The 15514-nt window shown below is 51.7% G+C and overlaps 1 protein-coding gene across 1 annotated transcript in view; it reads left to right on the top strand.

Annotated features, from left to right (window-relative positions):
- Positions 1-3524: 3524 nt before the first annotated feature.
- Positions 3525-15514, top strand: part of TMCC2 (transmembrane and coiled-coil domain family 2) — a 37469-nt gene continuing 25479 nt past the window's right edge. The window contains 1 exon segment of the mRNA XM_045983575.1: positions 3525-4275. Within this exon segment, the coding sequence (XP_045839531.1) occupies positions 4069-4275 (207 nt within the window). The 5' untranslated portion in view covers positions 3525-4068.

Below are 15514 nucleotides of genomic sequence, written 5' to 3'. Positions count from 1 at the left end.
TTACTGAGCACATCTATGTGTCAAATGTTTTCATGTGCATTGTCTAGTTTTGTCCTTAGGATAACCGTGTAAGGATAAATGCTATTAGCTCCTGTTTAGAGATAAGAAAGCCAAGGGCAAGAGAAGTTAAGTGGTTCCCTAAGAACATACAGGGAGTAACAGAACCGGAAGTCTTATAAGGATGGTCTGACCCCAAGACCTGAGTCCTTCGCACAACACCGTGTTATTTATTTGTAATTAACTGATGGTGTCAAAGCAGAAGAGAAAATGCTACTCTTGGGGCACCTGGGTGGGTCAGTGGGTTAAAGACTCTGCCTTCAGCTCAGGTCATGATCCCAGGGTCTTGGGATCGAGCCCTACATCGGGCTCTTTACTCAACAGGGAGCCTGCCTCCCCCCCCGCTCCCCGCCTGCCATGCTGCCTACTTGTGATCTCTGTCTGTCAAATAAATAAATAAAAATCTTTAAAAAAAAATGCTACTCTTACATACCAAATGCAATCTCTTGCATTGCGAATCTGCAAATTTTTATCTTATCTTGAGCATCAAAACATACTAAGCACATACTAAAACATGCTAAATAAAAATACATGCCTGTGTTTTTCCAAAGAAGCCTAGAAAAATAGAATGATCAATCTTTTAAACAGAATTTCAATCAAAGTCCTTTCTAGTTCTATTTATCTTAGGTACTCAAGAATTTACTATGGCTAATGGAAATTTGCCGTCACCTTCAAACTGGCAGCAGCAAGTCACAGGGGTCTCTCTGCAGACCTCACCCAAACTTCTTGGGCAGTAGTGTAGTCATTCTATAATACGACCTCAGAGAAAGTTGGAATGGGTGAGAAGCAAAGTTAGAGCCCTTAAAGGGGGATGTGTAACACTTCTGGACCTGGACGATGTCTCTGTTAATAGCTATGGCCCTCAGTCTGTGCCAGGCAACGCCTAAAGGCTTTACATTTACGACCCAAAACCCTCTAAGATAGGTACTGTCTTGATCCTCCCTTCCAGATTAGGAAACTGGGGCATAAAGAGGCTGGATAACTTAGCCTCAGTCACATGGTGAGTGGAGAACAGAGCCAGGATTTGTCCCCAAGCAGACTGGCCACAGAGTCTAGAGCTCTTAACCGCTAGGCAACACTGCCTCTCCAAAACCGAATACACAGCACCAGCCGATTTCACGAACCGCACTGCAGACTTCTCTGTTGACCTGCACGATACCTTGCTAAATATGCCTACAAACAGGAAATTTGGCCATCACGCTATGTGTGTTTGATAACATAATAGTCCAAGTTAAGGCCAACTTCGACCTCGTATAGAAATGGGGCATAATTCAAATGATAATGGTCTCTGCTTTCTTAAAACCTCACAGTAACCCCCTCTACTTTTTTCCCAGCCTCCCAGTCAGGTCATGAACGTGTGCTCACCATTTGTCCAAGGCTACCACTTACCTCCCAGCCTAAGACTTGCTCAGGATCTGGAGGGGTCCCTCAGCGTCTCTAGAGCAAGTGAGGAGTCGGGTAGGGACAGCAGACAACTCTGCCTGCCATTGAACACATGGGACTCTGCTCCCGCTGGTTCTGCTTAGTCCTGCCACAGGCTGCACTGGCATTCTGTCCTTCCCTCATCATTGAAAACGCTAACAGCAGAGTGCCAGGGAAACTTTGTGTTTCTGTGTTGTGCCTGATACCCTGTAGTGGGTATAGGGGGTGGTTCGGAGTTCCCAGCCCATCCTAAATTCCTATCTTCTAAAAACGGAGCTGCCTAAGTTTAGAAAGTAGCTGCCTGACGGAAGTAAATTCTTAACAACTCAGGCTCTTCTAGGATACACGTGAAAATGAGTGTCTGGAATGGGAAAAAGGAAAGAGTCAGGAAACTCCTAGGACTGAGGCAAGACTAGCATGGCATGACAGGTATAAACGCAATTGGTAAACTGTAAAGCACGTAGTAGGGATCATCGCTGTACTCGCAGACCGAGGGGTCCCTCCACTGCAGTCTAGTGTCTCCGTTGCTAGCTTGCATCAGAATTTCCTAGAGGGTTATTAAAACAGACTCCTGGGGGTTCCAGGGTGGCTCAATGGGTTACGTGTTCGACTCTTTTTTTCTTTTTAAAGATTTTATTTATTTGACAGACAGAGATCACAAGTAGGCAGAGAAGCAGGCAGGCGGTGGGTGGGTGGGAAGCAGGCTCCCCTCCGAGCAGAGAGCCCGGTTTGGGGCTCCATCCTAGGAGCCTGAGATCATGACCTGAGCCAAAGGCAGAGGCTTAACCCACTGAGCCACCCAGGCACCCCAAATGTTCGACTCTTAATTTCAGCTCAGGTCCTCCTCTCAGGGAACTGGGATGAGCCCTGTGTAGGCAATCTGTTCTCAGCGGGGGAGTCTGCTTAGGATTTTCTCTCTCTCTCCTTCTGCCTCTCCTCCCGCTCTCTGTCTCTCTGTCTCTCTCAAATAAATAAATCTTTACAAAAAAAAAAAAAATCAACACCCAGATTTCTGGACTCTATTTCTGATTCTGTAGTTTTTGCGGGTGTCTAAGAATTTGCATTTCTGTTAAGTTTCTGGGTGATGCTGATGCTGCTGGTTCCAGGACCTTTGAGAACAAGTGGTCTATGCTGCTGCATGGGCAAGAAGCATCGTATCCATAGTAAGCACACAGTAGACACTCAGATGGAGTTATTACTCTGCTCCATATCTTGGTAGCCCCAATATTTACTCTCTTCTGCCTCCAGGTTACTAGCACAGTTTGGCTGAGATTCAGGGGAAAATGAGGTTGCATTCTTTTTCTTCCTTTCCATATGTATCAACCTCCTGCTATTAACACCCCTTCTGATTTAAAAGCCTTTTCATAGTTTGCATTATTATGTTAACTAATTCAGTACTTTCTAATTTCTGAGCATAAAGCTAAAACTCTTATGAGATAGCTACTTAAAGTGGAAGGAGGGGTGAATGGACAGAAGAGCAGCCCCTCCCTCTGCATTTGCAGCTCTGAACGTGGGCATGGGTGTGTGCTGCAGACCACGCATCCTAGAGGGGATCAGTATCTCCCTCGCTGAAGGGCTCTACAAACGTAATGTGCAAAGTTAGAGCAAAACGCACTGATGATAAACATTCTTATCTCGCCCCCTCCCTGCCAAATAGAACGAGTGGGTGGGGGAACTCCCAAGAGAGCCTTTTCTGGGAGGGTCCCTCCGGCTCCTGCCAAGACCGCGTCTGGGGTGGCGCGCCGCCCCGCCTCTGCTCCGCAGCCCGCTCTCTGCAATGCCAAAACGCAGCAGCAGAGCCCTCCAGATCCCTCCTGGGGGACCGCGCGGTGCAACCAACCCTAAAAACGTGGCCGCGCGACGCCCCCTCAGCCCTCCGGGCTTCCCATTGGCCCGTTGCCGTTGTCACTCGCTCCTTGCCTCGCCTTCCCCCTCGCGGGCGGAGGCAGCGGGCGGGGTAGGTTGCGCGCTCGCCGCTGGCTCGGGCCGCGGTCGCGGCTTTGCAGCAAGCGGCGCGGCGGGCGGGGAGCGGGGCGCGCGGCCGGGGAGGGGGCCGGGCGCGCTGCGGGCTGCGCGGCCGGCCCATGCGGGGCGGGGGCCGGCGGCGGGGCCGGGGGGGCGCAGCAGCCCGCGCCGAGGGCGGCCGCCGAAGACCTGCCCGGCCGGCTGCGCGGTGCCCTGCCTCGCCCAGCAGCCCGGCCCGCCGGGAGGGATGCGCCGTGCCTCCCAGCTCCCCTCCGCCCTGCCCGCGCCCTGGAGCAGAAAGTTTGGGGGGCCGGGGGCTGTCTTCCTCCTCCCGCTCCAATGACTGCCCAAGGACTCCTGCCGCCCTGCCTCGACTGTGACCTGCCTCCGCTCCCCAGGTCGGAATGAACTATTCCAGGCTGTAACCAAGGCTCAGTGTCCTCGCCCCTCCCTCACCCTCCTTTAAAAAGATTTATTTTTTAATTCAAGAAATTGTGACCCGCCGACTCCCCCTCCTCGTTGCTAATTGAGACCCCCGGGCCTCGTCTTCTGAGTGTAAGAGGGGGTGCGGTCTCCCCCAAGACGGCGCGCTGGAAGGAGAGCGACCGTCGACCCACGGCCACCATGAAGAGGTGCAAATCGGACGAGCCGCAGCAACAGCCGGGCGAGGAGGATGGAGCTGGGCTGGAAGATGCCGCGGGCCCCCTGCCGGGCGCGGACCTCCGGCCTGGGGAGGCCGCGGGTGCTAACTCCGCAGGCGGGCCAACTTCAGACGCGGGCGCGGCCGCGACGCCCAACCCGGGGCCCCGAAGCAAGCCTCCTGATTTAAAGGTGAGCGCAGACCATCCCCCGGCAAGCCCAGCCGGCGACTTAGCTTTCCCCGCCCCACGCAGAAGTGCTTGCCCAGGATGAAAGTGATGGGGAAGCCAGGCAAAGGTCAGAGAGGATGTTCGGCCAGAACCCTGGGCTGGACGTTAGGTACCATTGGTGCCTCGGTCTTTCAGCTCCATTTCAGGCCTCTGTGTTTGTTCCTCATTATTCAGCAGACGTTCTAGTGACTCACCCACCCGAGATGGTTTGAATAATGTGTGTGAAGTGCTGTTCGCAGACAAAGGGCTGGAGAAATCCAAGATGCTAACTAAAAAGTTGACATCACTTTCCCTCCTGTAAGATGGCAGGGGAAGAAAATTGCAACGTGGGAGGCCGAGCAGAGGACCATCCCTTTCCTTTGCTGCATTAGTTTCCTCCTTTTGGGACCTTCCTGGATGAAGCTCAGTTTGTCCATCTGTGAAAGGGGAGTGTGGATTTCTTGCCGTTAGGTGGAGCCAGAGGTTAAGCTAGTGCTTGGAGATCCCTGCCTGCCGGCTGAACCAACCCCCAGGGTGGAGAACTGACAGGTGGCCAAGCGGTACTTGGGCTGGTTTGGGGCACACATGCTGAGCCGGCAGTTAGAACCAGAATCCGGAAGAGCCGATCACATGCAGCTGGGAGCCCTTTATTTTCCTGGCCTGCGGTTGCCGAGACAATGATCGCGCTATGTTGAATATGTCTCTCTATTAATTAAAACGGCAGCGGGGATAAATAATGCACCTTTGCGGGAGCTGCTACAGGGATTGCAGGCTCAGGATTTGCGAGCCGGCTCACCACGGGGCTGAGCGAGATGTCAGCCCAAGGAAGGAACTTAGATGCCTTGGAGATTGATGCCTCCGGGGAGATATTCTCCAGAGGGGGTACAAGGTCTGGGCTAGGGGAGCCAGAGGACTCCATTATGTTAAATAAAGCCTGTATCCTATGGCAGCAGCCACTAAAGAGCTTACCAGAATAAGCCAATGACATTCCTCGTTTGGCCTGAGCAGCTCAGAGTCAGGAAGTCCGAGCGCAGGTGAGTGGGCTCTTACCTGTGTGTGTTACCTGTCTGTGTGCCTCGGGGAGGGCTAGGAAGGGAGACAGCTAGCCCCTTGCGTGTACTTCCAAAAAACTGGTAGTTGTGGGAGTGTGACCTCTGGGGCTGCGGCTGCTCTTTTCAGAGGTTGGGGGCAAGTCTTATGTCCACGAGCAGGCAGAGGCTTGTGCTGTGAGTCAGGCCCAAGGAGTCCCTGGTGCCTGTCCCAGCTGTCACCTGTGAGCCCACCCTGTGTGGTTCCTATTTTCAGTGAGATGATGAACAGAAATGGGTCCCCTTAATGTGGATGTGGAAAGGAGGGGAGCCTTCTCCTGCAGCCTTCGGCCTCCAGCCTCATTCTGGGCCCATCCAAGATGAGTCTGGCGAGTAAACCTCGATTCTATGGCCAGATGGGACCCTTGCCCCGAGTTGATGAGAAGCAGCCTTGGAAACTCCCCCAGACTCCAGCTCAGGCCGGCAGTGCAAACTGCCAGCTCCATTCACTTCCCTCGGTTGCCTGCATGAGCGAAGGTGGGCTGCTGGTGGTGTGGGGGCTGCGGTGTCTTTGTCTCTGGATAATGCTGCCTTAAGAAGCTCGTTCATCTCCACCTTCCTATATCATCTTTCTCTTTTCTTCATCCTTTTTTTTTTTTTTTTTTTGTGACACCCTCACTGTGGCTAGGGCAGACACAGCAGCAACTCCACACCTGATATTAACTGCTGAACTTCCCCTGAAGCAGAATTGAGATTCGATGTGAGAACAGGAGCCTCACTCCCCTACCCGAAACATCTCACTGAGGTAGATCACAGCCATGTGGACCCAGGCACAAGGAGCAGAAAAACAGAGCTGCTGCAGGCTTGGTGGGAGCATGGGGTGACAAGCAGGGCCTTTTCCTGTTTATCTCTGTCTGCTTTATCAAAACATGTTTACAAGGTAGGGACTTAGGAACCAGATAGGAACTTGGGGGGCCATCGGAGTTGGATTTGCTCTGTGATCTCAGGCAAGTCACTCAACTTTCCTGAGCCCTTTTCTGGGAAAAAGGAATAAGGATATTGAAGTGTGTCCAAACTTGGTTTCCAGTGCTGGAAAAGTTGTTTTGGTGGCACAGTTTTCCGATGAGGGAAAAATTCCGTGACTGGCTCTAGCATTGGGTAGAAGCAGGCTTGTTTTGGATTTGCTGGTGGTACCGGAAAGGGGCAAGTTTCATTTTTTTGGTAACATCCCTTTGCCCCGTACCTGGATTTGGCCTAGGAAGATCAGTAGCTCTGGTTTGGTTCTCATTTTAAACTTGGGAGGTAGGAACTTTGGGTCCTTTGGTCCCGCTTCTGTTTTCTTATGACAATTCCAGGCATTGTGATCGATGTGCACTGGAGGAAACGATCTTGAGGAAGGGGCGAAAAAAATCAGAGGCTTTGTCTGAACTACCTCCAATGGCAATTGGGGCGCGGGGGGCGGTTTTAGTCTTTGCCAAAGAGATCTGAATGCCCAAGCTAGCAGCAGCCACAGGTTCCAGGGGCCCCTTTGGCCTCTCTCCACGGCCCTTCGGTGTTGTGGAGTGTATTACTCTGCACTGGAAATTTCTGCTACAGGGGTCAGGGGTTGTGATTATGGGGTGGGAAGGCCAGTGAAAAGAAGGAAAAATAGTTACACGACAATCTTAAAGGAGCAATTATATAATTGTTACTGGAAAATCACCTGAAAAGGGACATTGCCTCACAGGAGGCTCATGGGGACACTCGGGGACCTTCTTCGCTGCTCCACACACTTGAGGTGACACGCCCTGCAACATGAAGCCACAATCCAGAGTCCCACTGCCCAGCCCCTTGTGGCCTGGGAGTCCTGTTTAACCACTCCGGTTCATGTCTTGATTCATTTGTCCTCATCATGGGCTGCTGCAAATTCCCTGCTAGTTAGGAGGACCGCATAGCTGGTAACGGAGAGACCTGGCGGACCCAAAGGACCCTGGAATTCTCCAGCGGGATAACCCAGCTCCGGCAGGAATGGGAGTGGGGAGGAGCTGAGGGGAAACTGCAGAAAGGGACACGGAGTGCACATTCCTGTTAACAATACAGCATGTGATGGCTTTTGCTGAGGCCTGGGATGAGTGGCTGAGCGTAAGAGTCAGCTGGTTCTGTCCCTGAGTTCTAGAATCCTCAAGGCAAGGAGGAAATCACCGGCCTCGGCACCTCTCCCACCCCTTCTGCAGCCAGAGGAATCAAGCCCTTCCCACAAGGAAGACTTTGGGTGTGCTGGCCGAAGTCCTTCCCCTCATGTTCCTTTCCCCTCACCAAAGCCCCTTTGAACAATTTCCCCAGGGATTTCTGGGCACTATTCATCTTTTTCCCAGAGGGAAAAAAGGGGGTGCGCTGAGGTCCGTTACTACAGTCCTGGTTCGAAGTGCTTTTGACTCAAGACTCCTGTGGGTTCCAGCTCATGTTCTCATTATCACAATGCCCTGACCTTCCTGCCTGTTCGCAGTGAAGATAAGAAAAAGCAAGGAGAAGCCGACTAGCTGGGGGACACGTCCCAGCCAGAGGCCGTGTGGTTCTCCTCGCTGGCTCACCGCCTTTCCTGGCGAGCACAGGCGCATGAGCCGCTTGGGAATGGCCCGTGTTCCTTCAGCACTCCTGTAGACCGTCCATGGGAAGGGGTCAGGAGTCAGCAGATGCTGAGTAACTTCCCTGGGAAAGGGGCTGTTCTAAACTGTGAAGTAGGGCATGTCCTGGAAAGTGTCTGAGAACATGCGTGTGCAGTTCACAGCTAAACAGACACCCCATCTACCTACCACCCACGCCAGGAGAGAACACCGATATTCCCAACAGCCCTGCTCGTTTTTCTATTGTTGTATTTCTTTAATTTCTTTTTTTTTTCTTTTCTTTTCTTTTTTTTTTAAGTAAGCTCTACACCCAACGTGGGGCTTGAATTCACGACCCTAGGTTTAAGAATTACATGTTTTCCTGATTGAGCTAGCCGGGTGCCCCTTATTTGTTTTTGTGTTTTGGTTTTGTTTTTGTTTTTGCTTTTTTTCTCTAAGGCAATGTCTCTCGATCCAAGTGATGGGTTTCCGTGTCTCCACTTGTTCAGTGGAGGAGAAGACAAGCTGCTTCATGGAAACGTGGGTGGGATGAAGGTGTGTGTGCACTCTGGGGGTCTAGTGGAGGGTTCTGGGGTTAGAGGGGACTCTATGTGGCCTCCTAGTTCTGCTTAAAGGCAATATGTTCAGGCTGGATGAGAGGCTGGGATGATTTCCTCAGGGAAGTAGGATTGCTGTAGACCTCGGATCAGGGGAAGGGGAAATTCGTCCTTTGGCAACAGGCAGTAAGTACTTGGCCTTCCAGGTAAGCTCCCAGTCTACAGGACGAAATACTTGCCGGAAAATCATCCATCAGAGGACACGTACACTTAGGGGTGCTTTGAGCATCATTCGATGGAATCAGAAACACATGGGGTTGATCAGAAGAGATGGGATGAGAGCAGGATATTTTTAGAAAGGATTTTTTTTGTGGGGCACCTGGGTGGCTCAGTGGGTTAAGGCCTCTGCCTTTGGCTCAGGTCATGATCCCAGGGTCCTGGGATAGAGCCCCTCATCGGGCTCTCTGCTCGGCGAGGAGCCTGCTTCTCCTCTCTCTGCCTGCTTCTCTGCCTACTTGTGATCTCTCTCTGTCAAATAAATAAATAAAATTAAAAAAAAAAAAAAGATTTTATTTGTTTGAGAGAGAGAGCACGCCCGAGCGCATGTGTGGGAGGAGAAGCAGAGGGAGAGGGACAGGCAGACTCTGTGCTGAGCAGGGGGCCTGACCCGGGGCTTGATCCCACGACCTGAGATCATGACCTGAGCTGAAATTAAGAGTCGGAGACTTGACTGACTGAGCCACCCAGGTGTCCCTAGAGCCAGATATTAAAGAGAGAGTGGAATGTTAATGACCAAATAAGAGGGAGGTTTCCTAAATGGAGACAGTGGGTCAGCACATGCCAGGGGCTTTGTGGGTCCAGGGTCCTTTGTTGTCCCAGCCCTGTAAATAGTCAGGGATGGTGGAGGGGTGGCAGGGATGCTGAGGCCGCCTGGTGTTTACCGCACCTGCAGCGCATGTGCCGAGGGCAGGGGGTCCTGAGGTCCGAGGCTGCTCCACTCCCATGCCCTCTGCCTTCAGTAATATTCGGAGCACCCTGTGTGTGGGCTCCGGGAGAATCAGTGACCGATGGCAAAGCATGTGGCAAAGGCAGCTCCCTGTTCCCCTGCCACATCTCGGGTTCTAGAAGAATTCGCCGCTGCCCTCGTGGTTCTCGTGGGAACTGTCCTGCAGGCTCAGTATTTACAGATCGTGCTGCTTTTTGTGTATCTAACGGTTCTTAGCAGCCAATCCCATCAGCCCCGCCTCCCTCTCCCTCAAAAAGGAATTGAAACATCAGATAAGACCTGAATTTTGGGTGTAAGTTAAAAAAAAAAAGTGTGAGTTTCAGGAGCTGGGGAAGAAAATCTCTAGGTGGTTCTGGAGGCCAGCTCACAATTCCTCTCTGTCTTCCTCTGTCCTCTGAGAAATGGCCTCTCTCTTTGAAATCCTCACAGACCAGGAGGGTGCGTTCTTAGAAGGAGGCCAGGACTGGACAAGGCCCACCTTGATCAACCCAGCACTGAAGCTTCTCTCCGTGTTAAGAAGTTAGAACAAAGCGGTTGAGGGATGGCAGGTGTGTTTTGTGGTTGTGGGAGGAGAGCAAAATTTGACTTTTCCTCTCTCTCATTCTTTCTCTCTCTCAAATAAATAAAATCTAAAAAAAAAAAAAAAGGCTTTGAACAGTAGCAGGAGGGATCTGGGTTAGACACGAGGGAAAGCTGCCTGTCTGAGCATTTTATAACTTTGCAAAAGGTTGTTGTCGAAGGATTAAGTCCTTTGTAAGAGGGTTTTGTAGGCTTGGATGGTTTCTGGTCAGAAAATACATTAGATGCCGCAATCGCCAGGTAACATTAGGGACACGAAGATACAGATGGCAGAGCTCGTGTCCTCCATTCGCTCATATGGAGGAGTCTGGCCATAAGCAGGTGGAAAGCCGGCTAACAGGTTTGAGGGAGCGCCGGGAGCCAGGTCATGGGCACGTGATTAATTGCAAGCCGAGCGGTGCGGATGATGAGCTCTCTGGAGCTCCGAGCAAGGCGGTGAGACCGGTCGGGGATGGCTTCATGGAGGGTGGCAGGCAGGGAGGCAGGGGGAGGACCACAAGAGGCACTCAGGTAACTTTTTAAATCTTCCTTGTGGTATACGTTGAGTCAGTTCTGCCTAGAAACCCAGGGATGCGGCCACCTTCCCAGACTTGCCCTGGCACCAGGCAGAATTCTTGAAACCATCAAGGAAGGAAGACTTAAAAATGGAGAATGGGGAAGTCCTGTGCCCCTGGATGGAGGTCTGTTTTTTTAAGTGTCAGCTATGATGCTGGGGAAGAAATCAATGATTCAAAAAACCTTCCATTACTGTGTTTTTAACAAACCCCAGACGGGCCTGAACACTGGCAGCTCCTCGCTCTTCTCCGTCGTCATCCTCATGGGTGCCGGGCCTGGGGTCAGGGTTCCTCTCCCGCCCCAGCCCCCGGCTCTCCACCCAGAGCAGCTTCAGGGCAATTGGAGACTTCCGCAATCCACTTTGTATCCCCAGAGTAGGACTCTGTGGGTTTTGACAGCGATTAGCTCTTTAATGCTGGCCCTGTTTCCATAGAGACCCTATAAATAGAGGAACGTTGGCGACCTAGGCTTGCTGAGGCTCACGGTGACCCAGTCACCCCACTGAACCCTCACAGCCGACGCTGTGGTGGGGCAGAGGGAGTTCTGAACCCAGGTGGGAGGAAGGGATGTGCGGTGAGCTGTCAGGTTAGGGTAATTAGCTATAGGTTAGCGTGGCTTGTTAAGAGCCTCGCAGCTTTTCTGGGAGTTAAGAACACAGGGACCTGTAGGAATCAGAAGCCGCTTTGGGCTATTTTTAACCACATGGTACCAAAGACGCTATACCCCGAAGCATTTTACTTTTGGCCTCATGCAGCTGGGTTGGCAAATTTTGGAGCACACTTCCCCTTTGGTGGACCCACACCCAGGGAGGAGAACGGATGAAGCCTGGCTGTTTAGAGACCACAGCCTTCTCGGGAAGGGTCTTGCAGAAATCAGCCAGTTCACCCCTTCTTCCTGGGAGAGGCATGGCATCCCAAGGGCAGGGGGTCCTCGCTGCCCTAAAAAATAGTCCCAGGGGAGGGGACAGCAAATGCCCCGGCCTTCTCCTCCCCTGGCTTTGGCACATGCCCTGGGAAGCCATCCTTTCTGGCTAACTCCCCGCTTCGGGGCAGCTCTGGGAAAGTTCCGCCGCCTTCTGATACATCGGGAGAGCTCTGTTTATGTGTCACCCCTAACTCTGAAACATCTCAACTCTCTTCTAATGCATGGCTTCGTTTGGCCACCAAGATGGTTTCTGGCAGCTGGGGAAAAGCAAAAGTCAGCGTGGAAAAGCAAGTGATATTTAGTAGCTGGGACCTGTTAGTCAGAGCAGGTGGTGCTTTCTGCTGCGCTGGTGGCCAAGTTCCCTGAAGCTAGTCACCATGGTTTTCCTCATTTCCAAAACTTGTGGCTGGTTATGTGTATGTGCTGAGTTGGGTTTGTTTTTTTTTTTTTTTGTTTTTTGGGTTTTTTTGTTTTTTTGAACACTTAACATGTTATGTCAAAACCCCTCAACCGTCTCCTCTCTGACACCTACCTGCAGAGCAGCCCCCCTCCCAGCTCCCATGTTGCCCAGCTGTCTGGCTTAGCACTTTTTAAGGGAAACCCCTTCATTTGGAGCAACACCCCTGTCCTGTTATTCTTGGACTCCTTTTTTGGTCTTTCCCCTCATGCCTACTGTAGACTTTTTAGCAGGCTCCTCGGTGCCGCTGGGGCAAAAGTCCTGCGGTCATCTGACTGCTATCTCTGGCTTTCCTTCACCTGCAGAACAGATGGGGAAGGTGTGAACTGAAGGCCCATGCTTGTTAAAGCCCTTACCCGCATCCCACAATGTGACAGGGGCAGATCGACCACCACAGTTGGGCACCCCATCGACCCTGGTCCAGGCATTTTGGGTTTGTTTTAAACCTGCCCGGGAGAGACTGTTCTGGGATGCCTGTAAATACCGCCATCTGCTTTAGTCTTGGCATCGGTGTGTGAGCCAGCGAAGGTAAATTAGACCGGAGGTCAGAGGCTTGTCTGTGTAATTTGGAACGAGCCACTGCACGTGCTGAACCTCAGTTTTTTTATCTGCAAAACGGAGACGCTGACGCTAGTTCCGTTCTCTCTCCCGAGGTGAGGCTAGCCTCAGGTTAGAATGACTGTGTAAATTAGCGCTTTGCAACATGCCGTGTGATTTTAAAATAAACCGACCAAGGATGTTAGGGTTCGAGGCAACAGGGCAGACAGTGGTGGCTGCTGGCCACAGCACCTCTGCCCATGTCCCGGGGCCTAGAGGGGGAGGAGATGGCTCTGAGCTCTGGAACCGCTGGTGAAGTCTTTTGAGGGGAACTGAGCAGATCTAGAAGATGGGCCACAGAGTTGGAGAAGCTGGGTCAGAAGTGGTCGGGAGAGGATAAAGAGACCCGGAATGGGATGCTGGAAGGACAACGTGGAATATGCAATGGGACTGTTTGGCAGGAGCGGCTGGGCCAGTGCCAGAGCCAGCTGGCCCCATCCGTGAGGCCTGGAGGGCGGTCTGGTGTCAGCTTGGACCTGGGGACAGAGGAGGGTCCTGGCTGTCCCTGCTCCAGAGGCCACAGGATCTGTCCATTTCCAAGTCGATGGCAGAGTGTGCTCCCCAGTCCGTCTGCCCTGCACATGTTGGCTCTGCCCAGAGCAGGTGCCTCCTGGCCCTGCCTCAGGCCAGCCATGCAGGGATGGTTCCTCCCACGGGGGAGCCTGGTCGCCAGCATTCAGTTCTTGAGGAGGAATGGCGGTAGCCTTCATTTCCTCATCGAAAAGTGGAAATGTTGCCACTGTTGCATTTATTAGTGTCTGGGAAAAATCAAATAAGATAATGGAGCAGGAAGAAAAGAAAGTCATGGAAAACTGTAAACTGTGAGTCCATGGTGCGTGGCGCTGAGGTGACCCATCTGGTCTGTGGAATGGGTGATGGAAGGGCCCTGCCTACTTTGGGGATGGTTGGGAGACTCCGAAGAGGCCAAAAATGGAAATCCTAAACTCCGCAAACAATCCAGAGGTGTAAAGAAACAATAGGAGCTCGGTGAGCTTGTTCAGATCTACACGTGGGTTTCCCCCCCTGGTTTCTGCGTGGTCTAAGGTTTTCTGCTCTGTTTGTTTCTAGAAAAAAAGAAAATTCAGTCATGTAACTCTTTGAGCTGTTTTTTTTTTTTTTTAAGATTTTATTTATTTATTTGAAAGAGAGCACAAGTTGGCGGGGGGTGTTGCAGAGGGAGAGGGAGAAGCAGGCTCTCCACTGAGCAGGGAACCCGGTACTTGATCCCAGGACCTTGGAATCATGACCTGAGCTGAAGGCAGACACTTCACCGACTGAGCCATCCAGGCGCCTCATCTCTTTGAACTGTCTTTTAAAAATGAGTTTGTTTCATGAGGTTATGGGTTGTTCCTCACAGACGAAGACCTGCTGTGGCTCCCTAAGCCCCAGATGACCAGGTTCTGAGTTTCCCTGTTAGGAGCTACAGAGTGTGGGTTCTCCTCTGGTCTTGCACATCCCAATCCCCCCTTTGTCTCTGAAGCTCTCTGCCTGGGGCTCCGCCTGGCCAAATCAGCCAGCCCCCTGACGGACGCTGTCTGGAATTAGACCACATGCTATCTCGCCCTGACCTGAGCTGTGCAGCCTGGGGGAGCAGCAGAGCAGAGAGGGAGGGCCGGGACCGGAGCAGTCTGGGATCCGCGACCGAAGTGGTTTGTGCCAATCTGAGGGAAAAGACACTCATTTAGAAACCACATTCTAAAGAAGTGGCCACATTCTTGACTGTGTTACAAGACATGCCCATAGAAGTGAAGTTTATTATTATGTTTTATGTTTACCAGTTTATTATAAAAGGTATTATAAAGGATACAGACGACTAGCCAGATGGAGAGGTACCAGGGATGGAGTATGGAAGAGTCCTGTGGGCAGGAGCTTCTGTCCTGATGGAACTAGGGTGTACCACCCTCCCTCCAAGTGAATGTGTTCACCAGCCTGGAAGCTCCAGTAATGGTTATTTTATTGCCAACTATATCAGAAATGAGACTCCATCCGTGGATCATGTGGCTCTTGATCTCTGGGTTGTGAGTTCAAGCCGCACATTGGGTATAGAGATTACTTAAATTAATACAGGTTTTTAAAAAGAAAAATTAGGGGTGCTTGGGTGGCTCAGTGGGTTAAAGCCTCTGCCTTCAGCTCAGGTCATGATCCCAGGGTCCTGGGATCAAGCCCCACATAGGGCTCTCTGCTCAGCAGGGAGCCTGCTCTCCTCGCCCCTCCCCCAGCCTGCCTCTCTGCTTACTTGTGATTTCTGTCTGTCAAATAAATAAATAAAATCTTTTAAAAAAAATAAAAGAGGAATTAGATTGGCTACAAATAACAGAAAATCATGCTAGAGTTCCGTAGACAAAGATAGGTTTATTGCTTTTATGTAGCCAGAATCGCAGGGTAGGCATTCACAACTGCTCTGGTGTTACCATGGGGCCATCACATTCCCAAGCCCGTCGCTCATGGCTCTCCTGTGTACGTGCAGCCCTGCATCATCATGCTGGTCATCTCGTGTTTGCAAAATGGCTGCTGCAGGTCCAGACATTACGTTTACATTCCAGGTGGGAAGAAGTAGGAAGGGTTAGGATCTTTATCAGGAAGGCGAGTGTTGCTTGAAACTCTCACCTGGTTTTCCATTGGCTAAAGCTGTCATGTGGCTACTCCTAGCTGCAAGGGCGTGTGATGGAGGAAGAATTTTCAGCAAAGTGCGCGAAGGCCAGGCAGTTTGGTTGGTAAGAAAGGGAACAGATATGTGCCAGGCATTTAGCAGAGTCCACCACAACAGTATGGTCCTGATTTTTCCAGAGACTGCTGGGACGAGGCATCTCTAGAAATGGTGTCCTGGTGGTCTGATGGAGACAGCGAGGCTTGAAGGAGAACCTAACTTAGAAGGAGGGAGGGACCGGAGGGAGGGTGGGGGTGGGGGATCAATCCAGAGAGATACAACCCTGAAGC

The sequence above is a fragment of the Meles meles genome, chromosome 17 (assembly GCF_922984935.1).
Source record: "Meles meles chromosome 17, mMelMel3.1 paternal haplotype, whole genome shotgun sequence".
In the NCBI taxonomy this organism is placed as follows: Eukaryota; Metazoa; Chordata; class Mammalia; order Carnivora; family Mustelidae; genus Meles; species Meles meles.
The sequence above is the reverse complement of the archived record's forward strand: the minus strand, read 5'-3'. Positions and strand labels throughout refer to the sequence as shown.